The 21937-nt window shown below is 38.7% G+C and overlaps 1 protein-coding gene across 1 annotated transcript in view; it reads right to left on the bottom strand.

Moving 5' to 3' along the window:
* Nucleotides 1-21700, bottom strand: part of MSH3 (mutS homolog 3) — a 170856-nt gene extending 149156 nt beyond the window's left edge. Inside the window, exons 1-6 of the mRNA XM_059416382.1 lie at nucleotides 21689-21700; nucleotides 19078-19293; nucleotides 17115-17231; nucleotides 16610-16727; nucleotides 14075-14220; nucleotides 10563-10729 (exon numbers count right to left, since the gene is read on the bottom strand). Coding sequence (XP_059272365.1) covers nucleotides 10563-10729; nucleotides 14075-14220; nucleotides 16610-16727; nucleotides 17115-17231; nucleotides 19078-19293; nucleotides 21689-21700 — 776 coding nt within the window. The remainder of the gene's footprint in view (nucleotides 1-10562; nucleotides 10730-14074; nucleotides 14221-16609; nucleotides 16728-17114; nucleotides 17232-19077; nucleotides 19294-21688) is intronic.
* Nucleotides 21701-21937: the final 237 nt, after the last annotated feature.

Raw genomic sequence — 21937 nt, 5'->3', positions numbered from 1 at the left:
CTGACTGACTGACTGACTAATTAACAAAATAGATAAATAAATAGATAAACAGATAGATAAATAAATAAATGGATATAGATAAATAAATAATATGAATTAAAAAGAAGAAAAAAGAATCTTAAAAAATAATAATCAAATAAAACAGGTATTTTGGGGACATCTGGCCAACTTGGTTGGTATAGTGTGGGACTTTTTTTTTTTTTTTTTTTAAAGATTTTATTTATTTATTTGACAGAGAGAGATCACAAGTAGGCAGAGAGTCAGGCAGAGAGAGAGAGGAGGAAGCAGGCTCCCTGCTGAGCAGAGAGCCCGATGCGGGACTCGATCCCAGGACCCTGAGATCATGACCTGAGCCAAAGGCAGCGGCTTAACCCACTGAGCCACCCAGGCGCCCCTGTGTGGGACTCTTGATACTGAGGTCCTACTTCAAGCCCCATGCTCGATATAAAGATCATTAAAAAAAAAAAAAAAAAAAAAAAAACTTTAGGGGTGCCTGGGTGGCTCAGTGGGTTAAGCCTCTGACTTCAGCTCAGGTCATGATCCCAGGGTCCTGGGATCAAGTCCCACATCAGACTCTCTGCTCAGTGCAGAGCCTGCTTCCCTCTCTCTCTCTCTCTGCCTGCCTCTCTGCCTACTTGTGGTCTCTGTCTGTCAAATAAATAAAATCTTAAAAAAAACTTAAAAAAAATAAATAAAATAGGGGTGCCTGGGTGGCTCAGTTGGTTAAATGAATGCCTTCCTCTCAGGTCATGATCCTGAAGTCCCAGGACCCAGTCCACATTGGGCTCCCTGCTCACTGGGGAGTTTGCCTCTCTCTCTGATCCACCCCCTTATCATGCTCGCTCACTTGCTTGCTCTCTCTCTCTCTCTCTCAAATAAATAAATAAAATCTTTAAAAATAAATAAAAAATAAAATAAAATCAGTATTTTTACTTTTATTTTATAAAAGTACTACTTCTGTAATTTAACAAATTTAAAAGAAGAAAGTTGTAACACAAAATAATAAATGAAAGGAGTCAGAAGGCCAAAGTGGAGAAATATCAAAATAAAGCACAAATTCTTTCTGCCCACACCGAGCATCCTCCATAAAACAGCCGCAGTCTCCCTCCCCTCATTCTTAAACACGCTGCTATACAGCAAACACTCACTAAGCAGTTCTTAAGGGCTAGATTTTGTCCCAGGACACACTTTGGCCATATACACCAAACATTCCAATCAACTCCATGTTCACAATCCCTTACTCCATCCTGTGTTCACACTCCCTTCAATGCCCTCGCCCTACCCAGCCTCCCTTCCCACTACATACAGGGACTGTGTGGTTTGTACCTGCATGCTAGCCAGTGTTTGATACATGCCGCATTTACTAGGATCTGAGTACCTCCAAATAAGAGTCACATGGAAATGATGCCATAAAAGCCCAAGAAACTGAGCTTATTAAACACTCAGAGAACAAACTGGAAAACTGCAATCACTAAATTCAGACCATCAGGTACTGGCCACTTAACATTTCTTTTGTGTGGAGCCCTTCCTCTTAACCAAGTTAATCAGTAATACCTGTCTACTTTTTTCTCTCCTCCTTTAAAAAAGATTTGATACTTTTTAACTAAGGCTAAATTCAACTAATAACAGAAAAAAAGTTGGATCTTAGCCATAAAACAGATACTGTGCTTACATAACAATTCCTCTGATACTTATGTATGTGTACATTCTCAGCAATAATTTCATTTTGATACTGAAACTACAAAACACTTTCCAATAAAAATTTGAAAATCAGGGGTGCCCGGGTGGCTCAGTCATTAAGCAACTGCCTTCAGCTCAGGTCACGATCCTGGGGTCCCAATATCATGCCCCACATCAGGCTCCTTGCTTGGCCAGGAGCCTGCTACTCCCTCTCTCACTCCCCCTGCTTGAATTCCCTCTCTCACTGTGTCTGTCAAATAAATAAATAAAAATTAAAACAAAAAACTTGAAAATTAAAGTACAAGAACACCAAGGTGGGAATCAATCTCTGACAAAAATTAATTCAATAAAAGAGAAACACAAAATTAAAACACTGCAAATGTATATAAATGACATTCAGATATCAATCTCCATTATAAACAATCACATCAGATAATGATTTTGGTTAAACCTTTGAAGATTTAAGGCCTTCTGTGGACACAAAGACATAATACTGTATTTCTTTTTCTCTCTCTCTTTTTTTTACAGATTTTATTTATTTACTTGTCAGACAGAAAGAGAAAGAGTGAGCGCAAGCAGGGTGAGCAGCAGGCAGAGGGAGAAGCAGGCTCCCTGCTCAGGACCCTGGGATCATGACCTAAGCCAAAAGCAGATGCTTAACTGACTGAGCCACCAAGGTGTCCCTGTATTTCTTTCTAACACTGGAAGTATCCATAGTAAGGGTCATTCTTAACTCCCAACACCAAGATTTGAATGTTTTCTTCAATCTGCAATGTAAACATCTTTCAGTAAATGCTAATATGTTCAAGCCTTTATTTCATAAGTTAAATTTCTTCAATCATTGTAGTGCTGAGGAACATTCTTCTATAAGAAGAATAAATGATAAATGATATCAACTGGTTAGGATTAATTTATAACCAACTATCTTTCTGAATATCATGCAACTTCAGAAAATTTTAAGAGTCAATAAAATTAACACATACTGTTGGCCATATAATTTGCAACAAATAAATTATAACTACGTAGGCCTACTTTGCCCTGGCTCTCTACCTCGCTCTTTCTCCCCTTCCTTTCTGTTTCTTTCTATTTTTCCTCCTCCTACTCCTAAACTATGATATCCATTAAACTCCCTAGTCTTATTCTTTTTCCCATTATTGGAATCACTTATTTTTTTGAAGTTCAATTCTCTGTCTCAGGTAGTAGACTCTCCTCTTTTCTTCTGCCATTCTTTTGCCCAGAAACCTTAGTTTCCATTAGGATTCCAGATGCCTTTCCTGGGTTTTAAGGTCCTTGACCCTTTCTTCCTCCATTCTCAACATTAAAGTTCACCTCCAATTAGAAAATCTCCCCTCTATCTTCACACCTCCTCTAATATTTCCAGCCTAAGTGCCTCAGGACTCATACTGTTTTTACACACACACACACACACACACACACACACACGCAGCACACCTTCCCTCCTCCACTACCAATTCAAAGCCTCCCATCCTGGGAATGTTGCCTACACAGCCCACCTCTTTGACAAAGTCTTCCTTGGCTGTGCTAGGCCCAGGAAGCTCTCACTTCTTTGATCACAAAATAGAGCATATCTGCTCTGTTCATCTGATCTGCCTCAAATACCAGTTTCTTTGACAATTAGTAAACATTGACTAATATTTGTTTATTATTTTCTATAGTTTTCCTCTCTGTTTTATAAACATAATGTTCTCTAAGCTAAAGCGAGCTTAACTACAGCTAATAGAGTGCTTAAAATCATCCATTTCCTTTTATTTCTTTCTGTATATTCCTAACACAAATGGACAAGGTAACAAAATATAATAAAAATGATTTTCTAAGATTCAGACTGAAACTTTATATACATATTTTACATAAATAAAAATTACATAAATTCACCTAAGAAAAATTGTTTACCATTATTAAAAAGCAATTTTATCTAAGTACCATCTTTGAATACAATGTAGTTATCCATAATTACCATAAGAAACAAAGTCAGTCAGTCTACCCCACTATATAAAAATAAATGTGAAGGTTCCAATAGTCTTTAAATGACAATCCACAGAATAGAAAATCCTTTGGAGACCTCTTGTGGCCAAAAAATACAAAAAGCCTTAATACTTTAAAATGCATATTCCATAATTCCAAGCCATTCTCCTGCCTTTTCTCACACAACTTTATTATTTCTTTTTTTTCTTCTTTTTAGATTATTTATTTATTTATTTGACAGACAGAAGAGTCACAAGTAGGCAGAGAGGCAGGCAGAGAGAGAGGGGGAAGCAGGCTCCCCGCTGAGCAGAGAGCCCAATGTGGGGCTCGATCCCAGGACCCTGAGATCACGACCTGAGCCGAAGGCAGAGGCTTAACCCACTGAGCCAGCCAGGTGCCCCACAACTTTATTATTTCTTAAATATCAAACAGTAACTGACAAAAACTACTCTTTTTATCTTCAGATTTACAGCCGAAGAAAAGAGGGGTAAGTCTGAGACATGAAAGTCTACTTATCGTTGCTAAGAACAGACAAGAATCCATCAAAAATAAAACAACTTTTCTCTTTGAAATTTCCAGGCTACACGGTTTACTAGTAGTAAATACGGAACAAAATTTGGCAACACTATGTTGTTCATACCTAATTAAAAGCACTTCCTATCCTCATTGTTTTCTTTTTTTTTCTTTATATGCCTGTGATTTGTACCTCAGTTTGATGAAGGCTAAGTTTTATGAATGCTAAAATGCACAAACTAGCATTCATAGGGCAACTTAGGGTAGGAGACCTTACACAATAAAAGTACAATAAAGAAAAAGTCCACACTTAAATGCTAAAAATTAGATAAAATTTTAAATAAAATTAAATTGAATAAAATACAGATGATGACTGAAGTAGCTTCAGAATGGGGAAACAACTAAGTACAAAAATAAAGGAACACTACTGTGAGCATGGACAACTTGTTTGATCCAGACCATCTACTAAAAACCCATAGAAATCGTGAATTAAAATACAATAAAAAATGTTTCAGGACGCTTGGGTGGCTCAGTTGGTTAGGTATCTCCCTTTGGCTCAGGTCATGATCCCAGGGGCCTGGGATCAAGCCCCGTGTTGAGCTCCCTGCTCAGCAGGGAGCCTTCTCCCTCTCCCTCTGCCTGCCACTCCCCATTCTTGTGCTCTTTCTGTCAAATAAATAAGTAAAAATTTTTTAAAATGTCTCTTAAACAGAGTCAAACAACAACAATAAAAAGGGGAAATCCTCAGGGCCAAAACCAAAAATACTAAGAGAGACATCTATTCCAGACAGCTGTAGGTGGGAGGTAACACCATAAAGTGAAATGCATAGGGAGCAGATAAGAAGAAATTCCGGAAGAGAACAGCCAGAGACGATATTCAAAAAGATAATGGCTGACAGGAACAATAATAAAGTAACGATCAGAGAGAATTCTTTCCCCCTACAGAGAACTCTACAGTTGAGCAACAAAAGTCACTAAGGAGAAAAGCCAATCTTCTAACCCAAACCTCATGTCACAAGAGCCACAATGTTTGACAGCTTGACTTCTAAATCTCTAGCACTCCACTCTGTCCATAGATAAAGCTTAGCTTTAGACACTCACAGAAATGTAGATTAACTTTTGACTTTGCTTAGTCCAGTATGAAAATTAAAAAAAAAAATTATACGTTCTCAATAAACATAGGAAAAAACAACATACTCTCAATGCTAAGCAAAGAAATATAAATTAAAACAAGACAAAGGCAGCCATCAAATTAGGAAAAATCCACATATGACACCCAAACTATCTTTAGTATGCCACATGGCTCTTGAATCTCATTTGATGAATAAACATTTAGGAATATCTACAGCCAAAGATGTTCGCCAGCAAAAAAAAAAAAAAAAAAAAAAAAAAAAGCCCTTCACTTTTGGCAATGTCTTTGTGGAATATTTTCCTATTTTATTCAATTTATGCCTTTATTATTTTGTTTTTTTAAAAAGTAGAAATAAGAAAGATGGGAGTGTTGCTGTTTGAGTTAAGATGGCAGAACAGTAGTGGACCCCTGAACTTGCCTTATCCCTTGAACACAGCTAGATCGACATAAAAATCATTCAGAACTAGGAAATTGATCTGAGGATCAAGAAAACAATGTGCACAACTGGAAGGAGAGAACATGGCAGATGCAAGGTTCTGAGACTAAGGGAGGTTCTGAGACCAGGGGAGAGAAAAGCTACAGTGCTGCTAAATGGAGGGAACACTTTTCGCAGAGTGGAACTGGAGAGAGGGAGAGCAGGAGAGAAAGCCATACCCGGGTTTCACACAAGATGCCACAGTGTGGGGATCCCCAGGGTCACACTGACAGAGAACGTTCCCCTTCTTAGAGTACATTAGGATGAGGGCATTTAGCCTCTCCAAGGACGAAAGACCCACCAGGCACCCATGAGCAGCCATTCAATAGCAGGCCACAGAGACGCATGCAGAGGACACAGAACCTGGTCTCAGCTTTCCACCGTGCTTCACTGTAGACTCCAGGCAGCAACGAAGGCACGTAACTGCTTTTCTGGGATAGAACGGTGACAGGCACAATGCCGCAAGGCTCTGTTCCCAGTGGTAGGGGGAGTGGGTCAGTGCTTAGCCAGGTCCTTTAAGATTTGGAGTTCTGATCCCAGCCATTGGTTGACCAGAGGTAAAACACAGGAGAATTGTGGGGTTGGGTGTGCGCACAGCAGAGCACAGACAGGTTGGGAGGAGTGATCTGAGGAAAGCCTGAGACACAGGATAGGGGATCATTTGCTTTCCTGGGAGGACCTCATAAAGAGCAGTGGCTGTGGGTTCCCTAGTTCCCTTCCTGGGAGCAAGAAGGAAGGGTGATGCCATCTTCCACTCTCCCTAGCCCCCACAACCAGCACTGCAGAACCTGAGAGAAACACAGCGCTGCCAGTGGAAGCTGGAGTGGCTTACACCAAACCCTGCCCCGTTGCTCCAGGCAGGGACTTCTTTACTAGGCAGGTCTGGCCACAAGCCAATGCAGCAGGCCTCTCCCTGAGAAGACCAACACAGGCCCCCTGCATGTAAGCACATCTACTGATCACAGAGTGCTCCAAACAATCAGCTTCAGTTCTAGTGGAAACAGGACCAGGCTTTTATTCTTTTTTAAATTTTTTTTTCCTTTGGAATGAGGCTTATTGTTTTTGTGTGTTACTTGGTTTGTTTCCTTTTCTTATTTTTTGGATCATGCTTTTTTCTTTCTTTCTTTCCTTATTTCTTTCTTACTTTTTCTTTAGAATCAGGCTTATAGTTTTTTGTTCATCTGTTTGCTTTAATGTTCCATTTCCTTTTCTCTTTTCTTGGATCATGATTTTTTTTTCTTTTTTTTTTTTTTTAAATCAAACTTACCTTCACAAACAAATTAAAGTACATCTAGTTAAAGGTCCAAACACTCCCCACTGCAAGCAAAGAGGAACTCTGTAGAGGACTCATCTGTGGGAAAGAGCTACCAAAACACAACAGCAGAGTGCACACACATACACCAGAAACCCTTCCTGAAGTGCCAGGCCCTAGATTCTTAATGTAGTATTACTCTCAGGAGCAGGAAACACAAAAAACTTCCACAAAACACAAAAGACAGAAGCCCAGACATAATGACAAGACAGAGAAATTCTCCCCAAAAGAAAGATCAAGAAGAAATCATAGCCAAGGATTTTCTTAAAAGAGATAAAAGCATATAGCTCAACAAGAATTTAAAATAACACCTAAAAATTAGTCAGACTGAAATAAAAATGCTAAAACTGAGATGCAAAACTGACTGGAGGTAATCACAACGAGGATAAAAAAAGAAGTGCATAGAATAGGTGATGCAGAAGATAAAATCATGGAAAATAATGAAGCCAAAAAGAGGCAAAGAAAACTATTAGATCGCAAATACAGACTTAGGGAACTCGGCAGTTTCACAAAGCACAGTAATGTCCGTATCATAGGAGTCCTAGAAGAAGGGGGTGGGGGCAGAAGGTTTATTTGAACAAATTACAGCTGAGAATGTCAGTAATCTAGGGAAGGAAACAGGCATTCACGTCCAAGAGGCACAGAGATTTCCCCTCAAAATCAACAAAAACAGTCAATACCAAGACCTATCATAGTGAAATTTGCAAAATACAAAGATAAAGAGAGAATTCTGTAAGCAGCTAGGGACAAAAGGTCCACAACCTACAAGGACAGACACATAAGATTAGCAGCAGAGCTGTCCATAGGAACTTGGCAGGCCGGAAGAGAATTGCTGGATATATTCAACATGCTGAATGGAGAAAGTATACAGCCAAGAATACTTTATCCAGCAAGGCTGTCATTCAGAATAAATGGAGAAATAGAGTTTTCCAAAACAAGCAAAAAACAAAGGAGTTCATGAACACTAAACCAGCCCTGCAAGAAATATTTGACCCTTTGAGCAGGAAAAGGATTAAAACCAACAAAGAATAGAAAGGAATAGAGACAATCTAGAGGAACAGCAACTTTACAGGTAACACAATGGTACTAAATCCGTATCTGTCAATAATTGCTCTTAGTATAAATAGAATAAATCCTCCAATCAAAAAAGATACAGGGTATCAGAATGGATTAAAAACAAAAAAAAAGGCATATCAATATGCTTCTTACAAGAGACTCATTCTAGACCCAGAGAAAAATGGAAGTGTTGATTCAACTGACTGACTTTAGTCTCAGTTATACCTCAGTCAATTGAATATTTATGCAGTTACAAAGAAAACTGAAAAAAAAAAGATACAAAATATTGGACACAGAAGACTAATTTTAGAAGACTTAATTTTTTTAGGTCTTCAAGAGCAGCACCGTTTATCAGTCTACTGCCTCACTTTCAATTATTCAAGTGTTTTTTTTTTTTTTAGATTTTATTTATTTATTTGACGGGGCAGGCGGCAGAGCAGCAGGGAGAGGTAGAGGGAGAAGCAGGCTCCCCACCGAGCAGAGAGCCCAGGACCCTGGGATCATGACCGGAGTCGAAGGCAGACACTTAACCATCTGAGCCACCCAGGCACTTCAGTTATTCAAGTTTTAACTCACTGTCAGAAAAGGACAATAAAATAAGGGGATCTGATGCAGAATTTTTCATCTATCTAATCAGCAGAGATTCTTTAAATGCTCCAATGTTAACAAGGTTCAAGCAACTCTCCTATTTGGTAGGGGTAGAAGTATAAACTGATATTACTAATTCTAGCAAGCAACCAAGAGTTTTAATACTTATATCTTTGACCCAGTAATTCCACTCATAGGAATTTAGCTTAAGGAAATAATCAAAAATGCACACAAGTATTTCTATGCATGGATATTTATCACAGCAATATTTGAAAAACTGAAAAATGAATGCAGCATAACAAAAGGGAAATGGAAAAATTATCCATTTACATGACTGAATGATATGTAGTCACATTGTTTTCAATGACTACTCACTGACATATTAGTAGATGATATGATGCCCTCTAGAATTTGCTTCAAGTAAATCAAGGTGAGGGGGGAGTAGGAATATGCAAGAAATGAAATTGGCTGAGTTGAGCAATGTTTAAGCTGATTGATGGATTCATGGGGAGTTCACTGCCATATTCTGTATAATTTTGTATATGTTTGAAATTTACCATAATAAAATAAAATAAAATAAAATAAAATTTTCCACAAAAAAAGTATGAGGATTTTAAGGTTAAAAAAAACAACACAAAACTGATTTTGCAACATGAATCCAAGTTTATAAAGGTGACATACATAGAAATAATACACCGAGACGTTTAAGAGTAATTATTTCTCTGTTATAGGATTTGACTTATTTTTAGCTCTTCCTTTTGATTTTTTCTGGTAACTCCCAGTTTTTCCCAAATGACCATGGATTAGCAGAATCAAAAAAATACATTATGAAAGCTACCTAGAAAGAAGTTCAATTCAAATGAAAACAGAACACTCCTAACTCGAAAAAAAAAAAAAAATACATGGAACTTCACTTAATCAATTAGTTTGATTTTCTGACTGATCTGCCAACCTGACAGTCTTTAGGGGCTCTCCTGCCTCATCTAAAGTCCAAATTCCTCCATCTAGAATCCTCTCCACTGGATCCCCAGTCCACCTTTCCAGTGTCTTTTCTCCCCTGACACTCCTCCAGGTAGCGGTATGAAATGCTCTCAAAAAGGTATCTTCATGTTTGTAACTTAACATACCAGGCTTTGTGAATCCAGTTAGGTATGTACAAATATGCCTCTCCTGCTGGATTATAAACTCTGCAAGATGCAGACCACAACCACACCCCCTTCTTCTGTATGCCAGTGCCTAGCGCACTGCCTCATAAGTGCGACCTTAAATCTAATTAGTAACATTCCTACAGAACCACCAATTAAAACTCGCAGTGCAGATAAAGCACTTACAAATTTACTTAACCTTTATAAGAAATGAACTCTAAATTACCTCCAGAAACTGAAGTTCATTACCAAATACTATTACACCCTTTTAAAAGACCTACATTAAGGTGATATTAAGGGTAATTTTTTTTTTCTTTTTTGACATTTCCAGGACTACTGTTCAAACATTTCTGTTGGGTGCCTGGGTGGCTCAGTGGGTTAAAGCCTCTGCCTTCGGCTCAGGTCATGATCCCAGGGTTCTGGGATCGAGCCCCACATCGGGCTCTCTGCTCAGCGGGGAGCCTGCTTCCTCCTCTCTCTCTCTGCCTGCCTCTCTGCCTACTTGTGATCTCTCTCTGTCAAATAAATAAATAAAATCTTTAAAAAAAAAAAACATTTTTGTAAGTAAAAACTTTTTAACAACCTTAATAAATTTAGTAAGCACCAATTCAGGAATTAAATCTGATTTCAGATCAGATTTCAAACTCAGTGTTATTCTTCAGTGCGGTGCCATCTTACCTGGCAGCTGTAGCTCTGTGCACGAGCGTCTCCGTCTGCTCTGACAAGTGTGAGGGAAGCAGCAGCTCCACCGGCTGCAGGCACAGTATCCGCGTCTCCAGCTCTGAACGGGAAGCAGAGTCCTGGAAACTGTCAAACACCACCTCACCTGTGGCAGGCTGCACTCCCTGAAAGCAAAACACTATGTCACAGACAAAATATGTTGCCCAATTATAACCCTGACACATTATAAACATGGAAACAGTAAAGAGGATAAACTCTTTAGCAGGTAGTCCATTTCTAAAGAGTTTTAAAACCTGTGTACTTTTCAAGACTCTTACGTAGGAAGTCAGACTCACCAATATATAAGCTATGCTAGATGGGATTTTAGAGACACTCTGAGTTAAGTCTTAGATCCAACAAAACTGACAGAGTGACTCTTACAAGTCCCCAGACCCTCAGTTTCCTCCTCTTGAGGTGGGAATAAACCAGCCTGCTCTAATCTTCAGATTACTGCAAGGGCCAAATTACAAAAGAATCATGAAAGCTTTACAAAGTATACAGTTCTGTACACTTAGCAGTTATCACAACTAAAAGTAATAAGTTCCTAGTAATGTGGCCACCAGAGTAGTAGTAAATTTCTACTTCATTATATAAAATTAATCAATGAAATTATAATTTTTGCAAAAAAAAAACAGACGTGTGTGTATGTGTGTGTGTATATATATAACAAACTCTGAATCCCAAGTAGCGAATCTATCCAGGGAAACAACTGTGAAAACTAAAAGCTACGCCCCATCATCCTAAGCCATAGCAAAGATAACCTGGAAAAAAATCATGATTTGGAAGAGGAAAAAAGTTAAGGAATCTATGCAAGGCTGCAGGGTGATAAAGTGGTGGAGCCCAGGGTCATGCAGCCTCACTCTTGTCCACTGCTGATGCTTAAGGAAGGCATGGCACTAGCTACAGCCGGCCTTAGTCACACTCATCCCTATACTCAAACACTGCCGACAAAGTCAACCGACACAGCCTCTTAGGAAAACCACACGGTATTTTCTCGGTAAGTCGTGAACACCCATACACGAAACTCAGCTAGGTACATATCAGAGGCATGCACAAAAAGGTTTCTAACAGCCTTCTCTGTACAACCAAAAACTACAAAGAACCCACATGTCCATTAATGGAAGAATGAATAAAGTATAAAACATACAATAAAATACAACGGAGCAATGACAATGAAAATACTACTACAGTAACACAGGTAAATAAATCTCATATACAAATAGTAGTTTGTAAAGAAAAGGAGCAAGATCCAAAAAGATACACACAATATATTTACATTTATATATAGTTTAAGGTGGTAAAACTGGAACTTAAAGCAAAGAAATTATTATCATTAAAGTCTGCATTAAAATTCCCTCTGCTCGGGATGCCTGGGTGGCTCAGTGGGTTAAGCCTCTGCCTTCGGCTCGGGTCATGATCTCAGGGTCCTGGGATTGAGCCCCGCATCCGGCTCTCTGCTCAGCGGGGAGCCTGCTTCCCCCTCTCTCTTTGCCTGCCTCTCTGCCCACTTGTGATCTCTCTCTGTCAAATCAATAAATAAAAATCTTTAAAAAAAATTAAAAAATAAAAAATAAAATTCCCTCTGCTGAAGGCATGGGGCCCTTCGCTACACGGTATTCTATTTTCTGACCTACGTGGTTGTCTCACATTACTATAACTACTATAACTATGCACTCTGTTTTATTAATTTTTTTCTTTTGAATATAAGTTTTTGAAGTCCCTCATTTTTGGCTCAAGGAACTTCCTTAATTCTAGGCCAGAGGGCTTCTCTAGTGCCCAGATAGCTGGACTATAAGTATATTAATATACATAAGTAAATTTATCTCCCAATCTACAAATCAAACATTTACAAAAGCTAGCTACGAAAGTTCAAGTAACAAATTTATCAGCCTAATTACCCTTTGCCTTTTTTAAATCAGAGAAATGGTCTATATTGGAATGCTCGCAACATTTATTATGATGTGATACGTGACACTGAGAAATCCAAAGTCAGTCTGTATAAAGCTGTGCGCTGCCCAAAGTGAAGGTCAAGGGCCCTATTGCAGTAGTACTATCAACATTTAAACCTTTGATTTTACACTGCCACTATCCAGCAGATAACTCCTAGGTAGTAAAAGAGGAACACATGACACTCATCACAATAGGGACCCAGCAAATAACAGTCCTGAGGGAAAAAAAAAAAAAAAAAAGAAGAGATCCATTACAGCCACACTGATTTTGAGGACTGAAGACAAATCCTGAGTGCCGTGCCCAGGATAAAGTTCGATGCAGGAAGCTGGAGCTCAGGAGGGAGGAACAGCCTCGACTCAGAGCCTAGATGTCATCAGCCCAAAAGCAGTCACTGAGTTCAAGGATAGGACAACACAGGAGAGGCATTTCTCTCTCACATCCCAATTCATACACAATCATTAACACTGGCAGCAAGCACTAAGGAGGAAGTGTATACTATCTGCTCTGTTCTTTAGACTGAGTTGAGGATAAATATAAAATAGCACATTATACATATTAAAGCTTAAAAACAAATAACCTTACTGTTTGTAAATAGATCCAATTTTCCTGTGGCTAGATAAAAAGTACTTCTCAAGGGTAAGAAAAAAAAAATCATTTAGAGCCACCCAACAGTAATGCTAACTCCCTGAAACAAAGGTTTACTGGCTAAGCAAACATCAAGTTAGCAAAGAGTAATCCAACCAGAATAAGGTATAAAAAGTACTTTGGAGACATCTGGGTTGTAAGAATTTTTGTTGATATTGCAGCTTACTCTAAAAGTTAGAAAAAACAAAGAGAATGAGTTACTATTTGGACAAGGAGTCCTACTTTGTCTTCACTTACAACAGAACACGGGAGTAATAGTTCTGAAGGGCACTAAAAAGTTTAAGGTTCTGAGCAGAGTTCAGTTAGGTCTGTAAATGGGCAAATTTATTCACAAATTGCTAGAGGGAAAAAAATCAATAAAACTATGATTCACAAATTATATTTCTCTAGAAGAATGACAATAAGTATTCTTAATGTTAATTAAACATAGAGTTTTGTATTCACCAAGAATCATTTCCCCGTAACTACTGCCTTTCCTCCAAATCGACATTCAACGATCCCATCATTATTCAATTTTAAAACCCTAGAGGAAATGTATAAAACTCTTTACTACCATGCCATGTGTCGGCTTAGTGTTTTCTTCTGCTCTATCTTATCCATACCCATGCCCATCACTGTGTCCATCCTGAACCCAAACTCCTAGAGCGCACGGACAGAAACTACCTGGATGTCTCCAGAGCGCAGAGTGCCAAGTAGCCACATAAGAAAATCTTAACTAGTGATTTAACATATAAAATTATAAGGAAAATGTCTTCCCAGTACACTTACTTGAGGGCACATTTCATCAGACAGTCTCACTGTAAGCCATACATGAGTACTCACAGAGACACATACCAAGAACATCTATCATTCGTCCTTACCTACAAAGCACTTACCACAATTCCAATAAAAATGTTCCCCTTTTTTCTGTCCTTAACGTTTTCCTTATTTTCACAGATACACAGAAGAAAGCTAGTAGAAGTATCAGTGATTATCTCATCGACATTTACAGCATCATCCAGCTTGACTAAAGGGTTCACATGTAATAATCATTAAAGAAAATTATATGCCACATTCCCATTATCTGCTTTCTCCTTTAAAATAATGGTTCACTTTCCCAGACATTTTTGCTCTGTGCACAATCTTCCATAAAGCCTTCATTCTTCTGATTATATATAGTTACAGGCCTTATCTTCTCTAAGATATGAGGCTTGTAAGGACAGACAACTACTGTCTTCTCACCTCCCAAAAGGCCTACGAGAGTACCCTCATGGAAGCTGAAATAGTAATCTGCTTTTTTACTTGGATAATGCTAAGACTTGAATCCTTAACAATCCCATAATGCTTAATTCCACAAGTCAAAGCATGAATACACTAAAATAGTGTAAATTACTTTCCTCCTTTAAAGTGCCTAAGGCTCTCAGAAAAAGCAAGAGAACTTTTAAAAGACATGGCTAAAGAAAACCAAAGAAGAAAAGAGAAACATAATGCGTGTATGCATGAATGTATATGCAATGAGTCCGTTAATTAACTTTTCAGGGATAAATGCTGATTTGGGTCATTTTCAGAAGTCAATCTGAAAACAACGAACTGTGACATCAGCAGGTACGAGCTGTAGCAACAGCAAAAGAGAAGCAGGGAGGTATACCGTCTTAGCAAACTCAACTCAAGTTGAGCAAAAGAAGTGATAAAATTACCAGGTTCTTACAGCCTGATCAGCTTAGAACCACAGAGAACTGTTAACGGTTTGGGGGTCTACTCAGTAATAGCTCTTTCTATCCACGATATTAATGGAACAAAATAGTCGTTGTAATTTTGGTAGAAGCTAACCAAGTCTCTTAATAGGCAGGTTTGTAAAAAACCATAAAAGAAATACTGCTTTCACACAATAACTTCTAAGACTTTATCTCTATATTTTTATTGAGACCTGATCCCATCACATAGGAAACACATTTTAAAATGCATCTTTGTCCCATTTCATATACAGTTATTTGGTTTATTTTTATTTTTTATTTTTTTAGAGGTTTTGAGGGGCAGAAGCAAATGGAAAGAAAGAATCTGAAGCAGGCTCCACAGCCAGCAGTTGGCCTGATACAGGGCTCGATCTCACAACCCTGAGATCATGAGCCTAAATCAAGAGTGAAACACTTAAACGACTAAGCCACACAGGTGCCTCTGGTTTCTAAAAAATAGACAGAATTTTACATTTTGCCATTAGAATCATTTTGCTTCACATAATTCATTTGAATTTATGAATGACCATAAAATTGGGGGGGGGGGCAATCACTGTGCACACTGAGGATTCTTACAAAGTGAGAAAGCTTCACCTACAATCTATTTTCAAAAATAACAAAATTTGGGGGGCACCTGGGTGGCACAGTCAGTTAAGCATCCAACTCAAGGTTGGTCATGATCCAGCTCACGTCATGATCTCAGGGTCAGGAGACCGAGCCCCACATTGGGCTCCCTGCTTAGCACGTAGTCTGCTTAAGATTCCCTCTCTCCTCTGCCACGCCCCCCAGCACTCTTTCTAAAAAAAAGTAAAAAATAGGGGCGCCTGGGTGGCTCAGTGGGTTAAGCCGCTGCCTTCGGCTCAGGTCATGATCTCAGGGTCCTGGGATCGAGTCCTGCATCGGGCTCTCTGCTCAGCAGGGAGCCTGCTTCCTCCTCTCTCTCTGCCTGCCTCTCTGCCTACTTGTAATCTCTCTCTGTCAAATAAATAAATAAAATCTTTAAAAAAAAAAAAAAGTAAAAAATAAATAAAATAAAACTTTTATGAAGCTAATAATTAGTGAGGATGGCCCATCTATTATCCTTTATAGGGAGTCAACTCTGTGCTAACTCTGTAGTATTCTTTTCACATTCTGAAGTTAATAAGCTGTCTTTTTAGGTCTTACCTCAGGAAGATTCAGAGGAGCCTATAGGCCCTAAGCACCTAATCAGGGAAGGGAAGTCTAGGGAAGGTGCAGCTCAAATTAGCTGCCAACCTGCTATCACCAGGCTCTCTTCTTTTGTTCTTAAAGTATAACTCTCTTTTCACAACTGCATTTGAAAATGCTTGTTCCCAACCCCTACCAACCTTTCCCTGTTCACTAACACACTAATCAAAGGGCAAGGTAACCAGAATGCCTCATCTCATCAGAAAGGTACCCATTTCAAGAACAGTTCAATAAAAATGTTATTTAAAACAAAGACTTTGGGGATGGCAAGCGGAGGGATGGCGTGGCTAGATGATGGACACTGGGGAGGGTATGTGCTATGGTGAGTGCTGCGAAATGTGTAAACCTGATGAGTCACAGACCTGTACCCCTGAGGCAAATAATACATTATATGTCAATAAATAAAATAAATAAATAAATAAATAAATAAATAAATAAATAAATAAAACAAAGACTCTAACAGTTACGAGAAAAACTACTCAAAAAGGATATCTTCTCCAATGAGTGTAGATTTTGTATAAAGAGCAGTCAGTTTCCGGGAAAACAGTGAACTTCTGTTGTCCCCAACCGCCTTTAATGCTGCAGTTTCCGTCTGCTTCACAACTCCCACCTTCAATAAAAATAAACACTGAATATCAAACCTGATGGAAATTGTTTTAAAGAAACACATTTGTAGACTTCAAAAGGTTAATTCTGAAACATGTAAAATAAACACATTTGTCCACAATGTCCAGATATAGGGCTTTAGTAATAACCACCACAAAGAGTTTGCAAGTGTGGATAAGTCACTAAGAAAGTCTCTATCACAGAGGTTTTTAAAATTTACCTTAAAATTTTAGTACACTAGAAACTGATGAAGATATACCACCATTAACTGTGACACAATTTCATTTCCCAAATCCCAAATTCCAATTACAACCTACCACCTTACAGAACATGTTTTCACTCTCTGGAAGGGATTCCAATCCCGTTTGTGCAAGCCAAAGCCAAAGCTGACCTTATATCCCTTTGCCACGAGGCGGCGTACGTGAACAAACAGTCTGTGAGTAGGTATGCTTGCTGTCATAAAGTTGTGATCTAAATGACAATAAATATTGAGCTCCCGGGCTGCAATCTAAAAAATTTAAAAAGAGAGTTATCAGTAAATTTCTCTTTCAAGAGTCCCTGTGTGGTGTTTGCTCACTTTGCTAAAAAGCCACCAAGGTATACACCTATGATCCGCACACTTCTCTATCTGTGTGGTATACCAATAAAAAGTTTAGAAGACATTTCCCATATAGAAGCCTATGGTTTAATAGATTTTTGGCAGTTCTCAAAGCCTAACCTCAGGGCCAACATCTCTACCTATAAATGACAGGGAAAAACAGGACAGGTCTTCTATGTCCCTAGATCTAGCAAAACCTTAAAGTGCTGAGCTCTCCCTGCACAAGGACTAGTCAATTCACAGAGTGTGAAACTCTAAGAGAAAGAATTTGCAACAAAGCATCCAAACACTGAAAATGAGGACTTTACATAAATTCTGAAGCTACTTGGACAGACAGCATCTTTGAGGAAGTGAGAAGAGAACCACCTGGTCTGGTTAGCTAATGTACGATGCATAATAAAGGATAGGAATGCAGAACCAAGCACCACCACCTGACTCCCCACTACCTTCTAGAAAGCTCAGAGGCTCAGAAATTGACCACTGGAGTCATGGAACTTTCATCCAACATTGTCACTCCCCTGCCCCACCCAACTCTGAACTGTATTAGTTCCTCACTGCAAGGCCAGAAGACATTAGCCCTTACTGTGGTAAGGCTGAACTTACCACTTGACCTGGAAAGAAGGGCAGAGAATGACATTTTCTTTCACCCCTTTACCTATACGATGCCAACTATGTATCTGTCCCTGTCCTCAAGGAACACACTGTCCCTGTTCTCAGTTAGACTCTGCTTCAAAGTCTAACTTCATAACAGCAAATGGCCACCTCAACTAAAGACCACGGCTTTCAGGCCCACAACAGGATTTTAAAAACTGGAAGAAAAGTTGGCTAAGTCTTCACTTCCTGTCCATGAGGTAGACGTTGGCTGTGACACCTCATTGCTCTCCGATAATGTCTGATATCTGATACAGATCTGAAGTTGTGGAATCATCACAACCATGCATGACATCAACAGCAATGCTTTCCTTAAACTTGCCCACAAAATGCTCAAATTCACTTCTAACCTTAACTTTGGCCTACTTCAAATCCTCAAAATTAAATACAGAATCAACTTGGACTAACAGAGTAAGATGACTGACCTAAAAAGAAACTATAAGACTTCAAACATCTTCTGCAGGTGTCGGGCACTTAATGTGCTCTTCCCCTGAGACATAACCATGTTCCAGGCTATCAAAATTTTTAAGAGTAAATGGGCCAGGGGCACCTGGGTGGCCCAGTGGGTTAAAGCCTCTGCCTTTGGCTCGGGTCATGATCCCAGAGTCCTGGGATCGAGCCCCGCATCGGGCTCTCTGCTTAGCTGGGAGCCTGCTTCTTCCTCTCTCTCTGCCTGCCTCTCTGCCTACTTGTGATCTCTGTCAAATAAATAAACAAAAATCTTTAAAAAAAAAAAAAAGGAGTAAACGGGCCATCTCATCTCAAAATGTTTTCTCGCTTGAGTCTGCATCAGGAAACATTAAATACAGGACTGTGGTTCATTCACTATCTGATTCATCCAATCATTTCATAGTGGATGGAAGTTATTGGACAAGAACATGGAGAAAAGGCACAAAATTTCAAAAAGGGTCCCTTTGGTCCTCCCCTATGGGCCTAGAAACCCGCCAAGTTCACCTGTGTTTATTCTCAGTTTTGACTTTGACAGCATTTTAAAAGGCAACTGATCACTGGCTCTCTTACAAAGTCAGAAAATGAAACAAAAATATCAGAAAATATTTAAGGCTGGACATGAAAACATGAAAGAGCATTTGAAAAAATAACTTACCTCTGCATCTTCCCCAAAGAATCTATATTTATATCCACATTCCACACACAAAATTGCATCTTTCTGCTGTTGTTTCAGTTCTATGTATTGTAATTCTAAAGGTGTGTAAATGCTTTTTGTCCGTTTGTTAGATGGCTTAGGATCAGAAGTTTTCTGTGAATTGTCATTACCCGTGTGTGATGATCCAAAAGGACTGAGATCAGAAAGTGTCGTACCCTGGCAATAGAAAGATTTTTACAGTTTAGAAAGTATTAACCATGGGGCACCTGGGTGGCTCAGTGGGTTAAGCCGCTGCCTTCGGCTCAGGTCATGATCTCAGGGTCCTGGGATCGAGTCCCGCATCGGGCTCTCTGCTCAGCAGGGAGCCTGCTTCCCTATCTCTCTCTCTCTGGCTGCCTCTCCGTCTACTTGTGATTTCTCTCTGTCAAATTAATAAATAAAATCTTAAAAAAAGAAAAAAGAAAGTATTAACCATAATAACAGTTTTCAGAAAGACAGAGAATGCAAATTTGGTAAAACCTAACAATTGGTCAATTTAAGTTAAAGTTTACAGAAGTGTGTAGTATATTCAGATAAACTTTTTCACAGGTTTGAAATTTTTTTTCAGAGTAAGAGACTTAAAAAAAAAAAAAAAAAAAAGAACCAAACTAAACTACTGCATATTTAAGCAAATTTCAAAAACCCAAGCATTTTAACGTTTTATACACCTCTTTTTAAATTTTATTTCATTAAATCTATCGTAATTAACATTTTTCTTTTCCTTATTCCTAGATGTGTAAGGCACAAAAAGTGAGGAGGGATGAATGTCTCTCTCTCAACAGTCGGTAAAACCACCTTCAATAAGCATACCATCAGCTAAAGAATGTTTCAAATTTCCAAGCACAGGCCAAAAGACAGTACATTCCATAAATCTTGACCACAAGAAAGAAGCACAATTTTTTTTTTTTTTTTTTTTTTTTTTTGGTAAAGAGATATGACAGAGAGCTTTTGGGAAGTATAAAGCACGGTCACGTTTCAACATCAGTATTCCTGCTAGCCTTCCCTTCACGTGTGAAAACCATTAACTAACTCCAGTTTAGAGCTTAGGGCAAATTCCTTGCTTCTTATAAATAAATACAAAAGGTAAAATGAGACAAATTTGTAAGCTAAATCTGACTTCTAGCTGTCACTGTATCACTGCTATCACCTAAAAATTTATCAGCTACGCCTGGAATTAAAAACATGGCCTAAAAGGGGCACCTGGGTGGCTTAGTCAGTTAAGCACCTGCTGTCAGCTCAGGTCATGATCCCAGAGTCCTGGGATAGAGCCCGAGTGGAGCTCCTTGATCCACAGGGAGTCTGCTTCTCCCTCTCTCTTTGCCTTACCGCCACCCATTTGTGCTCTCTGGCTTGCTCTGTCAAACAAAATATAAAATCTTAAAAAAAAAAAAAAAAAAAAAAAATATATATATATATATATATATATATATATGGCATAAAAGACTAGCGTCTGGCTGGCTCAGTCAGAAAACTATGTAACTCTTGGTCTCATGATCATGGGTTTGAACACCACGTTGAGTGTAGAGATTACTAAAAAAATAAATAAATATTCTTTAAAAGACTAATTATCAAGGCACCTGGGTGGCTCTGTTGGTTAAGTGTCTGACTCTTGTTTTCGGCTCAGGTCATGATCTCAGGGTCCTAGGATGAAGCCCTGCCCAGAGCAGTAAGTCCACTTCAGATTCACTCTTTGCCTCTCCCTCTGCCCCTCCTCACTGACTCAAACAAATAAATCTTAAACAAAACAAAACAAAACAAAGTATATATATATATATATATATATATATATATATATATATATAAAAGACTGGTGATCAGCAGGGGAAGGGAAGAGAAAAAAAGAAATGCCCTATATGGCCAAGTGAGAGGACCTTGTTCCAAGAGAAAGTCCAGCAACATGTACTTTACAGCTGCATTTAAAAATGTGGCTTAGCTGAAATAGGAGGCAGAGATGTAAATTATCTGAATAGTGCAGCCCAGCAAATCTCCAAATCTCAGCAGGGAGGTGGGGAAGTGTGGGGAGGTGTAGCAACAGAAGAGTAGGTCAATGTATCAGATGAGAGAATGCATTTACTTTTAACTTTGATGGATTATCTCATTTGTTACCATGCCTTTTACATAAAATCCAGGAATACTACATATTGTAACACCTAATCCATACTTGAAGAAAATACATTTCCTAGGAAAAAAAAGTTCTTAACTTAATGCTTTATTCACATATGGAATGAGAATAGGCATGGAGAAAAAACCTTTTATACTAAGAAGTCAATCTGATTACTTGAGTATTAAGCCACTTTTTTTTTTTTTTTTTTTAACCATTTGGGTGGAAATGCTTCCCAGAATGTTAAAATAGGAATTTCAAAACCTAACAAGACTTATGGGGTTGTGGACTCCCACACTAATGGTTCTAGCTCCTAAACCCTGGCCATTTAACTTCACTAAGAAGCTTCTACCGGTCATCTGTGTCCTTCCATGCCATCCATCAGCTATGTCCTACAATGACATCCATGTACTACACTTCTAGTTGTCCCTTCTAACTGGTGACTGCTAATGTGCTATGAATCAGAAATACCAACGTGGTCATTTTACGTATAAGTAATGGTAAATAAGCTCTAATGAAGCCCTAGAGTAAATTCTCCAATTAATAAAATGAGCTTTAATAGACAAACATTCTGATATCTATATTTTTATGACCACTACACTCAGGTGAACTGCTTCTTAATATTGAAACAGATTAAAAATAAAACAAAAACATCTTTTTTCCTGATGACCAATGATAAGTCAGTGGATCTCAGCTTGGATGAAGAGGGAGTTCATGAAC

Source organism: Mustela nigripes, chromosome 12, assembly GCF_022355385.1.
Source record: "Mustela nigripes isolate SB6536 chromosome 12, MUSNIG.SB6536, whole genome shotgun sequence".
NCBI classification, from domain to species: Eukaryota; Metazoa; Chordata; class Mammalia; order Carnivora; family Mustelidae; genus Mustela; species Mustela nigripes.
This window is presented reverse-complemented; position numbering and strand designations above follow the sequence as displayed.